This window comes from Cataglyphis hispanica, chromosome 11, assembly GCF_021464435.1.
Source record: "Cataglyphis hispanica isolate Lineage 1 chromosome 11, ULB_Chis1_1.0, whole genome shotgun sequence".
In the NCBI taxonomy this organism is placed as follows: domain Eukaryota; kingdom Metazoa; phylum Arthropoda; class Insecta; order Hymenoptera; family Formicidae; genus Cataglyphis; species Cataglyphis hispanica.
Window position 1 is genome coordinate 7019951 of NC_065964.1, and position 15010 is coordinate 7034960.

The 15010-nt window shown below is 30.1% G+C and overlaps 3 protein-coding genes and 1 long non-coding RNA gene across 7 annotated transcripts; 2 read left to right on the forward strand and 2 right to left on the reverse strand.

The window, feature by feature from the left end:
* Positions 1 to 2853: 2853 nt before the first annotated feature.
* LOC126852822 (uncharacterized) lies at positions 2854 to 4881 on the reverse strand. Its single transcript, XR_007687879.1, has 5 exons — positions 4747 to 4881; positions 4536 to 4648; positions 3903 to 4387; positions 3495 to 3635; positions 2854 to 3370 (listed from the first exon to the last, which is right to left on the reverse strand). It is a non-coding gene; the product is annotated as an uncharacterized LOC126852822 (long non-coding RNA).
* A 70-nt stretch (positions 4882 to 4951) lies between these two features.
* On the forward strand, positions 4952 to 8461 carry LOC126852813 (dnaJ homolog subfamily C member 11). 2 transcript variants are annotated; one of them, XM_050598013.1, is made up of 8 exons: positions 4952 to 5138; positions 5583 to 5712; positions 6025 to 6268; positions 6428 to 6741; positions 6895 to 7102; positions 7184 to 7745; positions 7906 to 8035; positions 8122 to 8461. In XM_050598013.1, the coding sequence occupies exons 1-8, from the start codon at positions 5067 to 5069 to the stop codon at positions 8142 to 8144; spliced, it is 1683 nt and encodes a 560-aa protein (XP_050453970.1). In that variant the 5' UTR covers positions 4952 to 5066; the 3' UTR covers positions 8145 to 8461. The 2 variants fall into 2 exon arrangements, with proteins under 2 accessions (XP_050453970.1, XP_050453972.1); XM_050598015.1 differs by having other exon boundaries at positions 6431 to 6741.
* Positions 8462 to 8541: 80 nt separating this feature from the next.
* Positions 8542 to 10657, reverse strand: LOC126852819 (uncharacterized protein C1orf50 homolog). 3 transcript variants are annotated; one of them, XM_050598022.1, is made up of 5 exons: positions 10580 to 10657; positions 10256 to 10296; positions 10062 to 10177; positions 9699 to 9917; positions 8542 to 9615 (listed from the first exon to the last, which is right to left on the reverse strand). In XM_050598022.1, exons 2-5 carry the CDS (start codon positions 10290 to 10292, stop codon positions 9427 to 9429), a joined length of 561 nt encoding a protein of 186 aa, XP_050453979.1. In that variant the 5' UTR covers positions 10293 to 10296; positions 10580 to 10657; the 3' UTR covers positions 8542 to 9426. The 3 variants fall into 3 exon arrangements, with proteins under 3 accessions (XP_050453979.1, XP_050453978.1, XP_050453980.1); XM_050598021.1 differs by having other exon boundaries at positions 10256 to 10656; XM_050598023.1 differs by having other exon boundaries at positions 10062 to 10174; positions 10256 to 10655.
* An 80-nt stretch (positions 10658 to 10737) lies between these two features.
* LOC126852818 (40S ribosomal protein S7-like) lies at positions 10738 to 12137 on the forward strand. The gene is made up of 5 exons (XM_050598020.1): positions 10738 to 10817; positions 11163 to 11333; positions 11416 to 11597; positions 11802 to 11952; positions 12033 to 12137. Exons 2-5 carry the CDS (start codon positions 11163 to 11165, stop codon positions 12108 to 12110), a joined length of 582 nt encoding a protein of 193 aa, XP_050453977.1. The 5' UTR covers positions 10738 to 10817; the 3' UTR covers positions 12111 to 12137.
* Positions 12138 to 15010: the final 2873 nt, after the last annotated feature.

A 15010-nucleotide genomic window follows, 5' to 3' on the forward strand; every position in this document is an offset into this window, starting at 1 on the left:
CGATTGAAGAGCGCCGCACACCGGCCGACCAGCTCTGTGCGCGGTAATTTCATGTCACTTTTACGATACTAAAACAAAATTTAAATTCAACACAAATACCACATATAGCCCATGAAAATTTTATCTTTACGAAGTTTTATATTTTTAGGGAAAGAAATTTCTCTTTTGTATGAATTAACTTTCTCCCTGTTAATAATATTTGTATACCCGTTATATATGTGTGATGATTTTTTGTAGGTGTATATAATTTAAGAAAGAAAAATATAAAAAAGTTTATGAAAAATTGTTAATAATAAGCTATTTAAAATAATTCACGAAAATATTTAAGAATGAAACTTATTGTGTTTTCTAGCAATGTCTTTATGAAAGTCATGTCTGCCTTTCTATCTGTTTTTTTCTCCAATAAATTTTTCATAAATAGAGAATATTTAAATAAAAGATAACTTTTTTTTATAAATATTTTTTAATAATACGGGACACTTCATATTTAATGTGATACTCTAAATTATAATTTGTAATTTGTATGTAAACCGAGATTTTTTCGTTTATTGTCAAAATCTGTACAAATTAAAACACTTATAGAAATTAAAATACCTTTACATGCTGAAGTATCTATAAATAATTCAATGACTAAAATAAAACAATTTTTGTACATCGGACGACGTATTATCAATGTTATTTATTAACTTTTATAGCAAATTTATTTAATAAGCGATATATAAATGCATATATCTATGTAATGTTTTATTGTCACGTAAGTATATAATATTAAATATATCATGGCATTTGCATTTATTTTTCTTAAATTCTTTTCTAGAATGTGTTTTCTAAATCTGCGAAATATAAAATTTATAAGAAATGGAAATTAAACAGTTTCGACAGAGAGGCTGTTCGATCTAGGGAAACGAACGTGACAGATTAAATGTCGGTCGCGACAGGTAAAGATTATGTAATTACGCTTATGTCGCATTTTACGAACCGCGTTAAGCAACTATTGTTTTGCTTCATCGCTTAATCATTTAGAATCGAGGTCAAGAATTAAGGTCAAGAGAATGAAATCATTCGTCAAAATCCGCTGACTACTGTCAAACATATTAAGTTAAGCATATATGTATAGTAATACATCGTAAAGATATGATTATTCGATAATATTAGAATTAACTATTTATATATTTCATATACAGAAAAATTTGGATTGTAGAGCTTTAAATTAAATTAATCTTACAAATTATGAACTTTCTCTCTGTTTTATAACGGTCATACATATACATATATGTTAATTGCAACTAATTATAAAATTAAAACTATGGAAGAGTTCTGGCTAATTGCAATTGAAGAAAATGCATCATAAATAAATATCATTAATCAATAATAGAATAATTTTTTATCCAACGTATTCACCAAAACATCTGAATATCCTATGTAAATATATAAAATTTTTTATTATACCATATAATTTTCCTTATACGAATTCTCCGATACATCTGTCGGGCTCTATAAAGCAGAAAGGATAAGAGGAATTGTGAAGAAATGATGCGTGTTGATAAAAAGGAAGCGGCTGCCGATAGCTCGCGAAATGCGTAAACGCTTGGGTGTGAGAGTGTGAGCGGAAGGAGGGGAAGATAAAAACGGAAGCTGCGGCGCCATGTTGGGGCGGGCATCCACGAGCCGCTCGATGGAGCGGTATTGGTCGAAGCCTCCTTCTGGATCATCGACTCAGCGCGCACTCGCACTCGATTCCGACAAAGTTTCGCATTCGATTCGCACAGGAGACGAGCAAATCAGGGAAAGAACCAATGCGATCTGACCGTTTAATAAGGAGCTGTCGATTCCGCGGATGCGATCGTGCTATTTTTCTGCTCGCAAGATCTCAATTTAACCGAATGACTCGATTTTTAATTCTGGATCAGTAGATCACTAGAAATGCAGGATTGATTAGAGAAATTGGTGTTTCGAAGGTTGAAAATTGATAATGTATGATATTTTTGCTTTTCTGATCCAGAGTTTTTAAGAATTTCGCGTTAATATTGCATTTTTTGTTATCTTTACGCTCCCATTAAGAAAATTATTTTATTCTAATATTTTGTTGACTATATGATAATTGACTATATGAAACAGATCTTTAAGCGATATATACATTAGATAAATATCGTAACTTAGATATATCTGAAATTTTGTGTGCTTTAAATTTATCATTATTATATTAAAATGCATACCTTGTTTGGAAGACAGAAGTTTAAAATTGGTTGAAGTTTAATGCGCTCGAAACATTATTATATTTTTATCTTAAAAAAATTCTTGTTTTTTTTTTTAAACAAAAAAGGAATAACTATACATGATCTAAATACATATGTCTTGTCTTAATTATATTTGCGATTTAGATCGTATTTCGGAATAATCTTTGACCGAGGATTTACAAAAATCGCGGATCATGCAAGTTTGGCGACAGGAACGGAAACAAATGAGAACAACGGTGGTCAAAGCGCGGCCGGATATTTTTCAACAGCTGCAATGGCCGGGTGCGCGAATTGTTGACCGAATGCTGGGACTTACGAACGCCTATGTTGCTGATATAGCGGAGTATTGTTAACCCGGCACAATGACCGTGTTTAGCAACATCGGCTGGCCGATCATGTTCGATTGTTCCTACTATTTCCCTCCCGTCTCTCGTCTCTGCGGTCGCTATCGTGTGTTATCATCGACAAGTTGGTCCGCCAAGAAGCAACGATTAACCCTTTTTATAAATCCAGTGTACATTTTTATATCTTTTTTATCTCTGTAACACGGGTAATATAAATATTATAGTAACGCGTAAGGTTTCACAGATATCTGATATTATATTGTCTCGATTTTTATATACATTTTTAATATATATGTGATATTCGATATTATATTTTCATATAATAAGCGAATCATATTTTCTATTTAAGTCATTTTTGTTTATATATATAACAGCAGGCAATAGTGGATGAAATGTATTTGCATCTCGATCTCTCAACGCAAACGAATTGGTTATCAAAAAGTGGTAAATCGTGAAACCAAAGAGTCTTTTTATTCTTCGATTTAGTCGGGGCACGAACAAAGAAACGGGAAAAGGAGTCCCTGTTTTGATTAGGCAATGTCAAAGCAAACTGCCTCTCTCGACCTGGGCTGGACCTTTCTCTCCCTTTTTCCCCTTTTTCTCGTGCTCGAGTCTCACCCCCGTTCGGTTTTATTGCCGTTTTATAGTCGTTCGTTTGTCGCGGCAAAGCGAGACAGGAGCGATTACCACGCGGTCACGTTCCGTTCAAGACGTTATAGTCACGGGAGTATAGTCGTGACTATAGAAGCACCTTCTCGCGTCTCTCTCTCGCCTCGCCTTCGGAACATTCTGTTACATAGAATCAATAATTATTTTTCAATGTTACACTTTTTTGCAAACTGCACTTTTCGACACAGATTTTGTAATAAACTAATTAAATAATGATGTAATAAATAATTTATTTTACATATACCTTCCTTATCTTTTGCGAATATCTGTAGATGAACCATCAATCTTGGAATTTTGGCTCAAGTTTGTTCAAAATTTTAATCAGCTTCAGCAGATATCATGGAAAGAATCCTTTAAACCGTGACTTGCATGAAGAAATATCTTTCTGTAATTATAATATTACACACACAAGATTAAAGTAGGTTCTTGAATATTAAAGCATTTCTTTTACAAGATCTAATTCCAAAAAATTAATATTTTAAATAGTATTATATACAATATAGTGATACTATCATCTTCGAAATTCTTTATCTCTATCTAACGATGTCGCCGGCAATAAAATAATTAAAACCAATGGATCATTAAGATGGATCATTAAATCAATTTCAAATTAAATACCTGATTTAATCTAATTTTCTTTCACTATATTTACCTCTTCATTATGACATTTTTTTATTACGTTGCGCATACATATATATTTGAAAAACACTCTGTATTATAATATATCGAATGCGTATCATCAACGGTGAAACGTAGGTAGGTCGGTGCTGCGAGAAGAGCCAATCTCGTAAATTATTCGGGCTTAGACGGAGGGTCCTGCCACACGAAATCCCGTCTCCGACGGCTTCATATTTTAGTGTTGCCACGAGGCGTAAATGTTTACGTAAAGGCGACCCGCCGTCGCATAATATTACGTTTTACCCGCGACTAACGTTGCTTACACGCGCGCGAGCCCTTCGATACCCTCGCAGCCCGTCACGCTATACTCCGCTCGTAAAAATCTCTCTCCTTTCTCTTCCTCTCTCTCCACTCGCTTCCGAACGATAGATTGGTCAAACAAATAATATAAGACTTCCTTCACGAATAAGTCAATCGGGGCGGGGAGGACCGCGCCGGAACAGAAGCACGTTCGTCGATCTAAATGAAATTCATTCACGATTTTTATCTCACGATTTGTATCTAAATAAATCTATGATTCTAAAGCTTCAATCAATATACAATAAATAATATAGAATATATGTATATAATAAACTTAATAAAATTTATTTTGTAAATATCATCTTACACGAATATCTGTAGATTAACGTCCATCTTGAGATTTTAGCCGTGAGTTTGAGTAATTTTAATCAGCAAATGACGTGATCCTTTACCGTGACTTGCATGAAGAGAAATACTTTTCTGTAATTATATATTATATAAAAATTAAAGTCGTTTCTTTTACAAGAATCTAGTTCCAATCAATTAATTTATTAAATTAAATTACATATATATCTCACATTATAATGACACTATGGAATTACATGGAAGTTGACGAGACGATAATTCAAAACTATATATATATCTGATCTTCAGATTCGCCTCCCTCTATTTCGAACATCAGGCGTCATCTAACGAGAAGTCTAGGAAAATCGATTGCATCAAATTGCAGGCGGTAAACGATATATATCTGCGCGCGCGCATATTTACCGGCTTGCTCTAATACATATGTATCTCAATTCTGTACCGTAACCTATAAAAAGCTAAGAGAGAAAATACGGGTGATCGCGCGATTCCTATTGAGACTCATTGAACGTAGACAAAATTCGCAAGTTTTAAAATGGATGACGAGAGTGATCAGGAAAGCACGATCGAGGATGACTATTACACCTTCCTGAACATACCGAGAAACGTGAGCAATCCCCCTGTTGTAATTGCTTTATAACTTTACCCGGTTCACAGGAGGTAGAGAACGGTTTCTGGCCCTCCACGTGACACCTTCATCCTTTTTAATGACGTAATAGTTTCTTTACTACAGAAAACTATTTTTCCATAATCAAAATATGATATTTCCATAAATATTAAAAATAGAAAATTAGCGACGCAAATCGATATCGTCAATTGTACTTTACTCCTTGATTTTTCCTCTCAAAATTATTTATTCTGTCAATTTTTCTTTTCTAAAAGCAAAACTTTAGTTTTTGCATTATACAAATGAATATTGCTTCAAATTTATTTCTCTCAGTCTTCTCTTTGATAAAATTGATTTTTTTTCAATTGCTTTTTATCATTGCATCATTCAATAATGGGAACTATTATATATCTTCTTTTGTAACAATTTATTTTGACATTTCAGGCTAGTCCTGAAGATATTAGCAATGCGTATCGTAGACAAAGTAAGCTCTACCATCCTGATAAACATACAGATCCAGTACTTAAAAAGGAAGCAGAGATTCTTTTTAATCGTACAAAGAAAGCATATGAAGGTTTGTATTATAGCTTAATACTGATATTTATATATATGTATATATATATATATATATATATATATATATATATATATTATTTATTTATTTGAGGAAGTTATCATTATTTTAGAATTATTATTTTGTTATTTTATAATTAATATTTTGAATCTTGAATTATTATTGTATATGACAACTAAGTATAAAGTAAAATTTTTTTACTTACTTGCAATATTAAGTTTTCATTCCAAGATATTTTATGTGTATTTATATTTTTTAATTATTGTGCAATTGTGCAATTGTGCAGACTTAAGTAATACTTGGCTGTTATAGTTTTGAGCGATCCGCATCAAAGAGCGATATATGATTCACTGGGAATCCGTGGATTAGAAACAGAAGGATGGGAAATTGTACAGCGTACAAAAACTCCTCAAGAGATTCGCGAGGAATACGAGAGATTGGCAAGAGAGAGAGAAGAGAGACGTTTACAGCAGCATACAAATCCCAAAGGCACTGTAACAGTAAACATCAATGCCACTGATATTTTTAGTAAATACGATGAAGATTATAACAATGGGTAAGATTGATTAATCTAAATTATTACAATAAAACGTAATAAAAAGAATTACTTAATAAATAAATTGGATTATTTAGTAATATTTTTTTAATTAGTTACTTAATAATTAAAATTTATAACATTTGATTACAAAAATGACTTGCATGAATCTTGTTTCAGCAGTAGCTTATTTTCTTGCGTCGAAGTCAGTGGGATGTCATTTGCACAGTCTATCGAAACACCTCTCACTCTGAGGGACACTGTGACTATGTCTGGCCAACTAGGAACCCAAAACGGTACGGGTTCCGGCTCCTTTAACATCTCTGCAAAAAGATTGATATCTTCAAAGGGTTGGGTTGAAGTCGAAGTGGGAGCTGGCAATGGTCCAACATTCTCTCTCAAAGGATTTCGCACATTAACAAAACGATTGTTTTGCGACGGGGCGACAATGTTGCAATTTACATCACACGGTGTAAAAGCTGGTTATGTTGGAAGTATGCTCACTTATATATACGTTTTCTGAATATAATTGTAATGATATTATAATGACAATTATTATTTTTATTTTTATTACTTGCATATTATAATTAAAATTTTTTTTTGTTCTAAGAGATCTAAATTATTAGAGAAATATTTTATTTATATAGCTCTTGCAATGCAGTTGGATAAACATACAGTTGGATATCTTACATACCGAGCTGGCATTCAAGGTGCCATGAGCACCATGATTGTAAGAGACACGTCTCGTTCGTATACGTCGTTTTCTATACATTTCGGGCTTATACATTCTTTTGTTAGCCTTAACTATACTTATAAAATGGAAGAGAAACAACTCAAGCTTCGTGGTAGTGTCAAGTTAGTGTCGCCGAATATTATTGAGTTTTATTCTTCTTCGACAGAAAATTTTGCATATAATATGTTCCGTATAATTTACAGAGCCGGTACATTTGGCGCATTCCTCGAATACGGCGCAGAGAAGAAGGTCTCTAAGCACAGCTCGGTCTCAGCAGCTGTACGCGTCGGTGTGCCGACCGGTGTCACATTAAAAATTAGACTAAGTCGCGCCTCGCAATCGTACACATTTCCTATTCATCTATGCGACGAGGTTCTACCAGCTCCCATCTTTTACGCCACTGTAGCACCCATAATTACTTGGACTGTCATTAAAAAGCTCATAATTGATCCAGTCGTAAAGGAGCGCAAGGAACGTGAAAAGGAGAAACAGAGGGAGTTAAATAAGTCTAGAATGATGGAGAAACAAAGGGAGGCCAAAGCTGCCACCGAACTAATGAAAGAAACTGTCAGCAGGATAAGAGCTGAAGAGGAGTCAAAGAAAGGATTAATTATTACCAAAGCCTTATATGGTCGATTTGTTTATCCTCAACAAGATCGAGCTGCCTCGGAGGAGAGCGGACATAGGGATGAAATGATAGATGTAACAATTCCTTTACAATGTTTGGTCAAGGATTCTAAATTGATTCTTCACAAAGCATCTAAGGTATTCTCTTAAAAACAATTTTTTTGTACTCCTTTGATGTTGAATTTTTGTGTCCTATAATTATATATATATATATATATATATATATATATATATATATATATATATATTGAAATATTAATAATATATTCATAACTCTGTGTTGTATGAAATGTTGCAGAGCCAACTACCTGGATTTTACGATCCATGTGTAGGAGAAGATAAGCAACTTTTGGTACAATATCTCTTCCATACTCAAACACATGAATGTATTATACGCGATGATGCACCTCTCAGGATACCAATTTCATGTAAGATTTTAGTTATTTGTTAAAAATAAATTTATATGTAATTTATTTTAATTTGATAATGTGTGTAAATTCCATTTATGTTTCAGCACATAAAGTGAATACCACTTGACAAATGCGTTCAACATCAAAATCAAGACGCAGTCATCGCCCTCGTCAATGATCGGCATTACTTCAGAGTGTAGAGCGTAGTTTTGTTCATTCTTTAATTTTATATAAAGGGCAAAAAATATTAAAAGTGTTCATTGATCCTTATGCTATATTGATACTGTTTTTGTGGTAAAATAGTTTATTATGTGAAAATAGCCATAATATTTGGAGTATGTTAAATATTTTGCAAAAATTAAGCGTCCTGTAGAAAGATAATTGTATCATATATAGACGTTTAATTATGCTAAAAGACATTCACACATGCATGTGTAAATATATATATATATATATATATATATATATATATATATATATATATATATATATATATACATATACACATTCAAATTTTTGGTCTATATATTATTTATATTATATATATATATATATATATATATATATATATATATATATATAAACTAAAAATTTTGATAGTATGTGAATGCGCTATAATAATTCATTTTGCTCATGAAAATTGTATTCCGGATACCGTATGGTAAAAGTAAAGCAAAGTTAAATACAAATCTACCTACTGCCTTTAGAAATATATAATTATATAAAATAGATAATATATTATGATTCTAAGAATCATATTGATCTTTTTGCAGTCATACAAAGATCATTATGAATAAAGATAATAATTAGATTATAGCTGCATATTTCTGATCTGATACACATATTGCATATAATTGCAAAAATATTATTAATTAATTGCACAATCGATTTCTCAATAGGATTAAAATATTATCATAATACAATGTACTCTTGTACAAAATATTGTTTCAACAAGTGTATCACAGAACTTCAAAATCATGTATATAATTTATTATAATTATACCAAAAATAGAATCTATTCTCCATATTGTTCACTGTATATATCCTTATATTTTTAGGAATATAGCAAATGAAGAGATTAAAAACTGATTGAGTAGTGTTACAAATTCTCTTATATCTTCAATTTTAATTTAATTCTTGCTTAAATATTACAATAATTATCTAAGTAAGAATATCTAAATCAGTTCAAGGAGCTATCAAGCACTGGTGTTTATGCGATGGTATTCAAAATATTTGATAATCTTAATGAAATTTGTTTTCAGCAATGGATGTTTTATTTTATATTTGTTACATGTGCTTTAAATATTGCATTGTATGAACATTAATGCTTCATATTGGCTTCAATATTTAAATTTTTTTAAAAATTTGTTAATATTAATTACATTTAGATAATTATAACAATAAATTTGTTAGGTACTAGTATTTAACATAACTGTTTGCAAAAGAGTATTTGTAATCTTATTAGAAGGTGATAAGTTTTTAAACAAATTTAATTCATTGTCTTTTGCTTGCAATTCAGATACTGGAGTCCATGAGCGATCATGTTCTAATCTAAAAGAACCTTTGTAACTCTGTGATGGTGCAGAATTACCCCATTCCTTTCAAGAAAAGTGTAAATTAATAAAAATTTAATATTTGATATTTATTAGATTAATTAGTGATACATAAAAGCATTATTTACCTCTGGACTAAGCATGGAGAAATAAAATTGTCCAGAATCTCGTTGATATAAATGATATATATGACCAGGCTGCTTTATAAAATTACAAGCTACATGATGTAACTTTGCATTTCGTTCTGCTTCCAACAAGATACTCTCAGCTTGCTTTTGTAAAAATCTTATCTGTTCTGCGATCACTTGTAATTTATTACATGCATTAGCTTTTATACATCTATCTGCCTATATATAAGTTAATATAAAAATTAGAAAATCTATTGATAAAAAACATATACAATATGTATATACATACAGCTAAACAATTAGTTATATTTAAATATCTAAAATTATATTCTATTATATTAATTTTCATTATTCTACTATTACCTTTTCAATTTCTGTTACCAATGCTATTAAATCCTGCCGGCTTGATTTTGCTACAGCAGCTGGATCGATTAATGATATACCTTGTGGTAAAATATTTCTTTCTACTAAAGCTGCTACTGTAACGAAAAAAAATATAATTGTTATTATTAAATAGATTGTTATATCATTCAAAACTATCATTACAAGAGCTATACCTCTATTTGAAGAATCATGCAAGTCTGCTGCATCCATTACACTATTATTAATTATATAAACAGTTGTGTATATAATTAAATAATATATATATATAAATTTATTAAATATATTTATATATATATATATATATATATATAAATTTTGATTGAATAAATAATATACAATTGATTGCAAATAACTGGATATAAATATTATTTGTGTTAAAACAATCCGTCTACTGAGGAAATACTTGTTACTGAACACAGATTGAATTTAAAGAAATATATATAATCTTGCATCAATATACAAATTTGTCAAATAATAAAGATGCGGAGTTTCTTTACCAATTACAATAAACTTTTTTATTATTTTAATGTTTATTATTGTATAATTTTAGCACTTTCGACGAACAATTGTTACTAAACTACAAAAAAGATGTTACTAACTGAATAATAAAAATTACTAGCTACACTAGTGGCCTCTGGCGAGGTCAAAACTCAGAAAAAACGTGCACGTGTCCAAGTCCACATATCAGTTGTATTTCTACTGATTCCTTTTTTTTATGGTTGTCAAGTATGCAAGGTGCGTGTTTTTGAATATTTATTTTTACGACTCTAAAATATATAATAAAATATGAAATCTTGCATCATATAATATTTTAAGTCTCGTAAAATGTATAGCTTTCAATATCTTTCTCAGATGATAGATCCACGATATTGATTACGCTGGATTCTGTCAGCTTTCATGATACATTACATCACATATGATGCCACATTTAATATTTATTTATGTATTAAACAATCGATTCCGACATTTATATGGAATCCGCATTTAAGTTACCATTGTTATAAAATATTTCGACGAATATATTGCACGGATTTGTAAATAGCTTTTGTAAACAATATTCTAACCTCGAAATTTTTTCAGATGTTTACGGCCAATGCAAAAATAATTAAAAGCGGCGGAGCCGACCCTGACCAGTTCGAGACAAGCATCTCTAATGCTCTTCTGGAATTGGAAATGAATAGCGATTTAAAATCGCACTTAAGAGAACTTTATATTACCAAGGCAAAAGAATTAGAAACAAATAATAAGAAGGTAAGACTTTATCTCTAACATATTTTATTATTATTATATTTCTTCAAAGAATTATGTACTGAGATGATTTTGTTCTTTACAGTCTATAATTATATACGTTCCCATACCCAAATTAAAAGCATTTCAAAAGATACAGACACGATTAGTACGTGAATTAGAAAAGAAATTTTCTGGCAAACATGTGATGTTTGTTGGAGAACGTAAAATTTTACCAAAACCAACAAGAAAAACTCGTACCAAAAATAAACAAAAGCGGCCTAGAAGGTAAGAAAAAATACAATATATATTAATTATATTTGTATAATTAAATGTAAATGTAATTTAGTTATTTACTATCTATTATATATGTATATATTTTGTCTTTGTTTTTTATTACTGTAAATATTCTACAAAAGATATTTAATGTATAATTTCTCCATTTTGAATTTAGTTAAATTTATTAATTTTTTGTAATTTATTTTTGTTTAGCCGGACATTGACTTCTGTTTATGATGCCTTATTAGAAGATATTGTATATCCTGTAGAGATTGTTGGCAAACGTATTAGAGTGAAACTTGATGGATCTCAAATTATTAAAGTCCATTTGGACAAAAACGAGCAAACAAATATCGAGCATAAGGTATATTTATTTTTTCTATAGAATATTATTTATTCGAATTTTTCTTATGTATATAACTATGTTTCAATTTATTTTGACAGGTTGATACTTTTGCTTCCGTGTATAAACAATTGACTGGGCGGGATGTAACATTCGAGTTTCCCGAATCGTATGTATGATTTCTTAAATATAAAAATATTCAAGTATTTTATTTCTTATATATTTTTACATTTATCCTACTGTATTATTCCCACACATGCTACTTTTTCCTTCATCTTTTAAAATAATTGCTGTCTATCAAAAATTTGATGAAAAATCTCAGTTTATAACATTAATAGATAGAAAGTTTAAGATTTTTTTCAATATTTTTGCTGCAAACATATTGATTTATAAATTCCAAAATGAGATATCATAGAAATTATTTTCCTTGCACTACAAATTTTTTAAACTAAATTAATCAAAAAAAAAAAAATTTTTTTTGCATGTATCATTCATACTTTTATTGATATTATTAACTATTTTTATTAAATACTGAGATTATTAAAATGTCTTTTAAAGTAATTTTTTTCTTTTTTTTTATGTAAATAAATATATTTTATCACGATATTAATATGTATATTTCAAACAAAATTGAAATTTCTGCCAATTGCCTAAGATTTATAGCTATTATAGTTATTAATACATAAAATATACAGAAAGTCTTAAGTATGTATTATTACTTTATATTGTGGAACACGAGTAACGATATACGAAAAAAATATAAATTTCTTTAAATAGAAAATGTGTAATTAAAAAACAAAAGTGTATACAATAATAAATAAGTGTATACAATAATAAAAAAAAAATCTATAATATAATTTTTTTAATCAATCTTTGCTATAAAAGAAATTGATTTTTTTCTATATTTTTATTACATTGATTTTAAATTTTCCTAAATCTCAATAACAAAACTCATCGTTACTCGAAGGTTCTATAGAAGGAAAATAGCGTGAGAACATAGGACAGATGTGAGTATAGAAATGTACGAAACCAGGCGACTGTGCAATAACACCAGTAGTTTTGGATCAGGGGCAGGAAGGCCCAAAGGGTCGAAGGGTCGAAGGGCTCAAGAAATAGCTTATGTTTCTCTTTCTTCCTTCGTTTACTCGTCATATTCACCATATAATGAGTCATGGAACAAACTATGAATATTCGCGAATCTTTTAATTTCTTTGCATTGTTATGCGAAGAAAAAACATCCTCTTTTAATTAAATTAATAAAGATAATAATGGATATCTGTAATTCTATGTGTATGTTAATTATTTAACGTACATTAAATAATTAAATTTTTAATATTATGAAAACGAAAAAAAAAGTTTACGATGAAGGGAAATATGCTTAAGTGCATTATTTGAATAATAATTACATTAAATTCTAAAGAGGAATTTTTTCTGCAAAGTTATCTTCGGCATTTTTTTAACTATTAAGAAAAAGATATTGTTGCATCAAGTCTATTATATATTTTGTGTAATAGAAATTCTTTTTTTCTCTTTTTTTTTCTTTAATATGAATATAAAAATAGACAAAATTATATTAAATTAATTAAGTGTGCAGTGATATATTCCTTTATAAGCAATGATTTGTTATCATCCATTTTATGTTATCCATTTTCTATTTGATATTCTTTTTTAATTTATCAGAAATTGATAAAAAATAAATGCAATAAATACATTTGTCTTTATCGGAAATTTATAAATTATTTGGATAGAAAAGCAAGGATTCAAAAGGCAAATTATCAAAACCGTTATATCGTGACGTGTTCTGTCCATTGATGACGTCACGATAAAAATCACACAATGAAAATGAGCGGGTCACATATACATGTGTGTACCTGTCTGAAAAATGACACTTTTGCACAGGTAGTTCTTTTCATACGTATCGACGTTCGCGTGAGAATGCAGGGGATGCAGAAATGCCGTAGCACACCCCGGTTTCGGTAGCCACCCCTCGAATCACGCGCTAAGTGTTGCATAAATAACTGCCTGGGTCATGTCGAAAAACTGGACTGCAGTTCCGGCCATCTGCTTTATCGGAAATAACAAGTAATCGTGACTTTATGATAATTTACGGATCACAACACATATACAAATCGATTTGCGACGAAATGAATATTTATATAAAATGCAGCATTTTTTTCTTTCTATTTGTTTATTTTATAAAAAAAAGAAAGAAATTTCATCTCTCTACTAAATATTAAACATTTTCTAATAAAAAACGATTCCGATATCGTATCATGGAATTCCGTTGCGAATAATTCTAATTTACAGCGAAAATAAATTGATCATTGCGTATACTTGAACTATTATACTGAAAACACTGAGAAAAAGATGAGAGTAAATAAGAGTCATTAACCAATTAGCTACCCTGGTAATCTCCCCCTGATGGCTAGTCGGTACCCGCATTTAATATTACGTATGTCGGCGAGAATTCATTTAAATGCTCTTGCCGAATGATTCATGTCGATCTTGCCTGAATTGTCGAGAAATCAATTCCAATTAGGAGCATATCGTGTGCTGCGGGTGACGCGTGTCGGTGCTTTTAAAAATCGTTTACACACTACCCTTATTGTGATTGAGACATACATATAAGAAGAAATAAGAAAATTGATTGAAAAAAAAAATAATCAAGGGAAAACAGCAGATAAAAAGATGAAACAATATATGAGTAAAAAAATAAAGAATAAATCAAATTAAAAAAGAAAAGTATACATGTGACAAAAAGATGAAATTTTTACTTAACAAAAAATTTAATTATCTAGTGATAATTCTTAACGAGCCATTTTCTACTTTCTGGATCTGTCGAAGAAACGAAAAATTTTAGTAACATCTTTATGGGAAAATTGCCTCGAAATATGTCATCTTTTTTTACATATATTTCGAGTCTTGTGCACGTATATGGTGAAAAATTCGAGAAGGGTGAGAGAAAGGAGAAACGGCGAACGTTTCCTCTGCAAGAAGCAACGGTCAACGGATGAGATTCACATAACTGGATTCGTGGCTATCAAAGGGTTAAAAAAATCGTTAAGATATGTAAAAGGGG